Source organism: Corylus avellana, chromosome 2, assembly GCF_965113065.1.
Source record: "Corylus avellana chromosome 2, dhCorAvel1.hap1.2, whole genome shotgun sequence".
NCBI classification, from domain to species: Eukaryota; Viridiplantae; Streptophyta; class Magnoliopsida; order Fagales; family Betulaceae; genus Corylus; species Corylus avellana.
The window spans coordinates 14,058,583-14,065,846 of record NC_142491.1 but is presented as its reverse complement, the minus strand read 5'-3'; the positions used below and the strand labels follow the sequence as shown (position 1 = coordinate 14,065,846).

Sequence of the window (7,264 nt, the reverse complement as noted above, 5' to 3'; positions counted from 1 at the left end):
TGTGTACCTTTTTCTTTTCTTTTTTTTTTTTTTCTATTTGAAAGGCAGGCAGAGAGACAAACAGTAACTATTTTATTTGAGCATAACCATAATAACACATGTCTACTAAGAAAACAAAATTTCCCTCTTTGATGTTATGATATTTTCATTGGTGTTTTTTAATGTGTGTTCCGCTCGCCAGGCCATCTAATGGAGTGTCAATTGTAATGCCTGCTGCCGGGTTTATTACCCGGTAACTGCCATGCAATATTAACTCCTGGCTCTATAATATTAAATACAATTAAAAGAAGAAAACGAAATGTTTTTTTTTTTTTTGAAAAAGAAAACAAAATGCGTTTAAGATAAGATAAAAATTAAAATTAAAATTAAAATTAATTAAAAAAAAAAAGAGGAAAATCTTAAAATGTGAAAACGTACATAAAAAAGTCTTTGAAGTACCATATCTTGTGAATGAAAAATTCTACTTGTCATACGCTATTTCATTTCACTAGACTCATGTGAAAATGTTTATTTTTGTTTTTTTTCTTCTTTTATTTTTTTAAATAAAGATTGATGTAATAGAAAAAATGTACACTGTTGTGTGTCACGTGTCAACCTAATTAATGAAATGGAGGTATGACAAATAGCACAACCCGTTTTGCACTATACACTCTAGGAATTTACATTGAGTATATAATGATACATACTATTATTTTATCATTTTGTTTATCCCTCCAAAATTATATATATAGGATAAATAACTTCTAAATTTTGAGATAATGATAATTTTAAAAGTCACATCAATTTTGAAACCATAAAAAGATAGCATGTAGCGTTATTCATAAAAGGTTAAATAATGCAGAATTTACAATTTGTGTGATTTCTATCATATCACAAAGCTTTTTTTTTTTTTTTTTTTTCCGAGCTGCCATGCATTAATGCATATCCCAGTGGAATGGATTGAGTGAGATTTCATCTTTCAGGAATTCATTATATATTATGCTAAATCCTGGATACCATATCTATCCAAGAAAAACTTCAAAAAAAGAAAAAGAAAAAAAGGAAAGTGATTTCGACCATTAATATCCTTTCTGTGGAGATGCTTGAAGAGAGGAGTGAAATCAAAGCATGTGGTCTGTTGGCACTTGATTAAAGATATGGCACTCCCCCCACTTCCCTTTAATTTTGTCGTGATGGTACTGTAGTACTCCTCCTAATCCTCTGTACTGCAATCTCTTTTTTCTGTACTACACAACACCAGAAAACGAGTTTTGTACTACTCCATTTCCATGCATTGATTCAACAAAATCTAGTACTACCAAATTCCCCATATCAACTCATGCACCCACTTTTACGATTCCTTTTTGGAGATTTTTTAGCAATGCATGCCAGATTTTGGCAAACTGGTTTAGTAGGTTTGATTATTTAATTCAGTTTTGGTATTTTGGGCATTCTGCACGACTTCAATGGCCAGTGTAAGATTGTTCGGAATAATTAATAATATCACTATCTATTTAGACAAAGTTTCCTTCCACTTGAAAGCTATGTTTCACTATATATTAGTCATGTTGTAATTATAAGAGATTTCAACTTTGTTTGAAATAGAATAATTGTTTAAGTGCTTGAATGAGTTTTCAAGGAGTAACTCAATTCGCTGTGAACAACGCCTCATGAAACAGAAGTCACTAGTTCGAATCCCTTCCCTCTTCCTTTATGTAGACATTTTCAAAAAAAAAAAAAAAAAAAAAAAGTGCTTGGATGAGCTTCCACTATGATTAGACTGTTCGAATTTTACATTAATTTGAGAAGCTTAAGAGAGCATATTGTGGGTAGGAGTGGAGTTGGAAAATTTTTATCGAAATGGGTCAAAGCACTAGTTAGAAATAAGGGGGTCAAAGCACGAATAAAAATATATTAATATTTAAGATTAAATTAATATATAAAAATAAAAATTAATATCCATTTAGTATTGACAAAAAAAAAAGAAAAAAAAAAAGGAAACAAAATAATTTTTTTTTTTAATATATTTCAATTTTCAACTCAAATTCCTATCAAAATGAAAATCGACATTTTGTCGTAGTCATACCGCTTCAACTCTTACGTTGTTGATCTTGCTGTGTTAAAAACTCTTTTAAGTTGCTTACTAATGAAGTTTATTGCTTATGCCTAATTTTTTTAATGACAGATTTGAACCGTTTAAAATTTGAATATAAAATGACTTTTGTTATAATAAGGCCAAGTGCAAAGCTTTTTTTTTTTTTTTTTTGTTATGAGCATAGTTCAAGCTTAATTATTTTGGCCTAAATATATAGATTTAGTTATTTATATATTATAGTAATTAAAAGGGGCTTACATTGTTGACCATTAGCTGTAAAACCACCAATAATCTTCTCCGTTGATTCAATGACACGTTGAAAACGCAGATCGTTTTTACACGAAGATCCAGACGGGAAGAAACGCTTCGGGAGCAGAACCTGCGAAAAAGAAAACACAAGCATGTACGAAGTTACGAAAAACACCTTAAAAAATAACAGCAATTACTAATCACTTTCCAGAACAAAATTAATTTTTTCTCAGAACAAAATTAATTAATCATAAAGAACAAGTCCTTTTTACGTTACGTCATGGGTGATAAATCCATCTGCCATTACGAAACCGACCTTACAAAGTCTTCGCCTTTTGCTTCTCTATATAAATCATCCCAGACGGAAAAATCAACAACCCATCTCTCTCTTTCTGTCTGTGTTTCTTCGTAAATCTCAGCGTTTTCCGAAATCCATAGCCATGTCTCAGGTAACTCCGCAAAACCCTTCATTGTTTTTCAAATCTGACCATCATTTGATGTCTTGTTTTTTTCTTGTCTAACACTATTTATTTACCTGTTCTGCTAATTATTTGAGGTGCCAAAATTCAATCTTTTCCTTTTTTGTGGTGGATGTGTGATATCATGAAATGAAACGATTAGGAAATTGTATCTTTCTTTTTCTTTTCTTTTTTTCTGAAAATGAATGAATGTAGAGACAAAGGTCTAAATGTTTTTTTTTTTTTTTTGATCGAATGAAGTTCGGATTTTGGCTGATTTCGCTTGTGGGTGAAGATTGAGGTCTTCTGACTTGGAATCCTTCTTTTGTTGGAAGGTTGACTTTGTTTCATTGAATCGGTCAAAAACTAGCAGGATTTGAATTGTCCTGCAATTTGATATCTGGGACAAAAATAAAGTAAAGAAGGATTTAGCAATGTATGTGTGGAAATCGTAGACATACTCAGATTCGTTGGAAAAGATAATGGGAGGAAAATTGACTTAATTTTGTGGGTTGCACTTGTTTTTAACATATGGTTTTTTTCTTGAAAGAGGTAAAATGTGCTCAAATTCTTTTGAGGTTTAAACCTCAGAGCATGAGTAAAGAGGTTCACTCTAAGTCATGTTGTGTGATTGATACCATTTCTGGCATTATGCTATAAGAGTAAAGTTTAATGCTGTGTTTGTGAATGTTAATTTTTTTCCATTGCTTTTGATTTGAAGTCTCTATTTTTGCTTTGGTGCAGACTGTTGTCCTCAAGGTTGGTATGTCATGTGAAGGCTGTGTTGGAGCCGTGAAAAGGGTTCTGGGCAAAATGGAAGGTTTATTTCTCTCCCTTTCGTTTTAGCTTTTTTTCATTTCTGATGGCACTAGTTTAGCAGTAATGAACTTCATAACTTATTGTGCCCCTTTCCTTTTATTTTTTTCTCTCAAGTGCAGTATTTGTCCTACAGCCAAATGCTCTGAAAGATGTTTTACTAGTTTGTCAATATGTTATCTATTGATGCATGTAGTCTAGGTTCCCTTTTCTTAAGTTTTTCTGTCTATGGCTTTGTGTGCATGCATAGCATTTGCTCTGAAACATAAGTCTTAATTATGTTTGTGGCATGCTTTGACATACAAGGCCTGGGTTATTACATCAGTAGCAAGAAAAAAAATCTAACTTATCCAAAAAAAAAAAAAAAAAAATCTAAGAAAATGTTATTACCAGCTGACAGCTCAGGTGTAAAGAAAGCCTTTGTTTGACCAGGAACGCTGTTCAAAATTCAGTCTATTTCATTCCTCTGTCCTAATTATTGTTGGTAAAATGGTTAGTGTTTTTAGTTGATTGTGAATTTATCCCTTGTGGGTGGTTGAAGGCTTTGGCACTTGTGCAGTTCTAAAGAAAAAGTTGTTTTATCTAGCTGTTGGTTTTGATGGTGTTTTCTATTTGTTTTCTTTTAACCCAAACTTCATGTGATAGAGAATATATTCAAATAAGGAACACTTTTTTTTGGCAAATATTCTATCATGAATTTTACTTGCTTTGTAGTAAAACATGCACACTTATACTGATTTGGAACCCATCATAGGTGTAGGATTGGTGAGGATTTAAAGCTTGAAGAAACCATAGTGATTATAATCTACAAATTTTCATCAAGCTGTCATATACGTGCCTTTTGGAATATTGCTATGAACTGCCTATCCTGCAATTATTGGGGACTTTTGTTCCAAAATTAGTGGTTATGGAATTATCTTGTGTAACAATACTTCTGTCCTTTTTTACCAACTCTAGGTGTCGAAACATATGATATCGATTTGAAGGAGCAGAAGGTGACAGTGAAAGGCAATGTGCAGCCTGAGGCAGTTCTGCAGACTGTTTCAAAAACTGGGAAGAAGACTAGCTTCTGGGAAGCAGAAGCACCAGCAGCATCTGAAGTGAAGCCTGCTGAAGCCGTGGCTGCTGCTTAAGAGTCTTCACTCTGGTTGCTTTGCTATAAATGAATTATTATAGATTGTCGAACTTAATATAGCATGATATTGTGTGGACTATGTATGTAGTGAGTGTACTTCAACAATAGATGTAAGCTACAATAACTTCTTGCTTGACATATACCTTCTGTACAAGCAATTAAAGAGACAGCGAGTTTCTTGTGTTATTTCTTTACTTGATCCCTATTTACTGCTTCATTTGATTGCTTGAAAGGCAGAGATGTCAAAAATTTTGAATTTTGTCCAATTGTTTCTAAAAACTGGGATGTATGATGATTGTTTAAATTAAGGACAAAAATTTCCTCAAAATTGAGTAAGATGCAATCTCTGCAACTCTCAAGCATCTAAGAAGCACATGCTTTCTTATTAATATGATTAAATAAGCATGTGAGAAATACATACTATTAAAAAGCATGTGGTTCTCATATATTAAGAGGCACATGGTAGTTTTAGATACTGGGTTGGAGGAATTTCTCTGATCCAGTTTGGTGGAGGAAATGTATGTTCTTAAATTAAAGCCAATGGTTAATTGGTGGTGCACTAATATTGATAGGGTTGGAGCTGCAGATACAGCCTTTAAATAAGAAACTTTGAAATGCAGAAGTTCCTCTTTGGTGCTTTTGAGTTCCAGCGATCGGTTTCTCAGCTAAACAACCTAAAAAAAAAGAAGGAAAGATGTCCATGAAAGCAGTGGATTGAGGAGAAGTTCATCATCTAGTTGGTTGTTAGAGCCTGATACAGACCAAATATTCTTTTCTCAGCAACCAAACTTACCGTTTCCCACACATTTGTCTCTGCAACCAAAGAGAGCATAAACCAAATATAGGCTTAGCCTTCCCTGCAAGACCTGTGAGGATTTAAACTCAACCTTCTACAAGAAGCAAGGTGAACTCGAGAAGAAGGCGGCACCAATAGAGAAACTTGGCGATGCGAAAATTTGAAGAAACTGAAAGGGGGTGAGAGGGTGTTGGTGACCATAGTGGCCATGGTTGCTTCTTCAAGGAGGACCAAATGGGTTCCTTCCCTCTCATGCAGACTCAAAAAAGAAAGAAAGAAATTTGTGCAGTGGGTTTGGTCACTCAGGGTCTCAACACAAATGGTTGCTTCTTCAACGAGGACCAAATGGGTTTCTTTCCTATGTCTCTCTAGAAACTTCTCCCCTCCTTGAATGGGTTTCTTTTCTATGTCTCTCTAGAAACTTCTCCTTTCTGTCCTGGCCTTCGAATTGAGGATGGATTTGTTGTCCTGACCTTCGGGTTGAGGATGGAGTAGATCGGTGTGGGAGCTTAACTCTCACAGCCGAATTTTTAGTTTCCAGTTATTTTTATTTATTTTTTTATATTTAGGCTACCTATATCCTAGATTTACTCTGCACGAAGCAGATCTGTTGCTTAAATGTAATTGTACATGAGTTAACGAAAGCTTAAAGTCATTTTTATGACTTTGTAACCTTCATAGCTTTTGGCTATAATTTTTCAGAGCTGTATGCTCAATGATGTAAAAAACACATGCTTATGAACGAAATGAAAAATCCGGCAATATGAACAAACACATTGCTGCATCATGAAACCTGGGCTTGAGTCCAACGTGGTTCTATGGAGTGCTCTTATAGACCGGTATGCTAAGTGTGGAAGATTAAGTGAAGCTCGGAAAGTTTATGATAATCTAATTACAAAAAAACTTGGTTTCTTGGAATACTATGCTTTTGGGATATGCTCAACATGGTTTTGGGAGAGAAGCCTTAGAGATCTATAGCATAATGCAGAGAAATGGGATGGAACCTAATGATATTACATTTCTTGGAATATTATCTGCTTGTGGGCATGTGGGACTTGTAGAGGAGGGATAGCGCCACTTCAATTCTATGATCCAAGACCATGGTATTGCCCGAAGGACAGATCATTTAGCATCTTTGGTCCCTTTTTGCCCGTAAAGGACAGACGAAAAGGGCTTTTGAGTTTATAAGGTGGCTTGGCAGTGTCTCTTGTCCGGCTGCAAAATTCACAAGGATGTAGCTCTGGGAAGATATGCTGCTGAGCAGATTTTGAGTATTGATCCAGAAGATACTTCGGCTCATATCATGCAATCAAATATATATGCTGAGGCCAAGATGTGGAATGAAGTAGCACAAGTGAGAAAAGTAATGAATGGCAAGGACTTAAACAAAGATACCGGTTATAGCTGGGCTGAATTGAATAACAAAATACATTACTTCTGTGCAAGTAACTGCATACAGTTCCAAGAAAGCAATCTCCATGAGGTTTTGGATGGGTTGACAGGGCACTTGTTTGATGCAGGATACGTACCTGATTGACTGATTCCATGTTCTTATTGCACTGTGATTGCTAAGCTAGGCATTCTAGATGAAAGAAGTATCTGGTCATGCAGCAATAAATATGCTGAAGACATTTACATGTTAGAAAAATAAGATACCATGAATCCATGATGAGTCTGACATGATCGATAACGGTATAAGATGATATTGGAAGAGCACTCCACATGAATAGAAATAA

The 7,264-nt window shown here is 34.5% G+C and overlaps 1 protein-coding gene across 1 annotated transcript; it reads left to right on the top strand.

The window, feature by feature from the left end:
• Nucleotides 1-2,617: 2,617 nt before the first annotated feature.
• On the top strand, nt 2,618-4,918 carry ATX1 (homolog of anti-oxidant 1). Its single transcript, XM_059587552.2, has 3 exons — nt 2,618-2,772; nt 3,526-3,601; nt 4,555-4,918. Exons 1-3 carry the CDS (start codon nt 2,764-2,766, stop codon nt 4,728-4,730), a joined length of 261 nt encoding a protein of 86 aa, XP_059443535.2. The 5' UTR covers nt 2,618-2,763; the 3' UTR covers nt 4,731-4,918.
• The last annotated feature ends 2,346 nt before the right edge of the window (nt 4,919-7,264 follow it).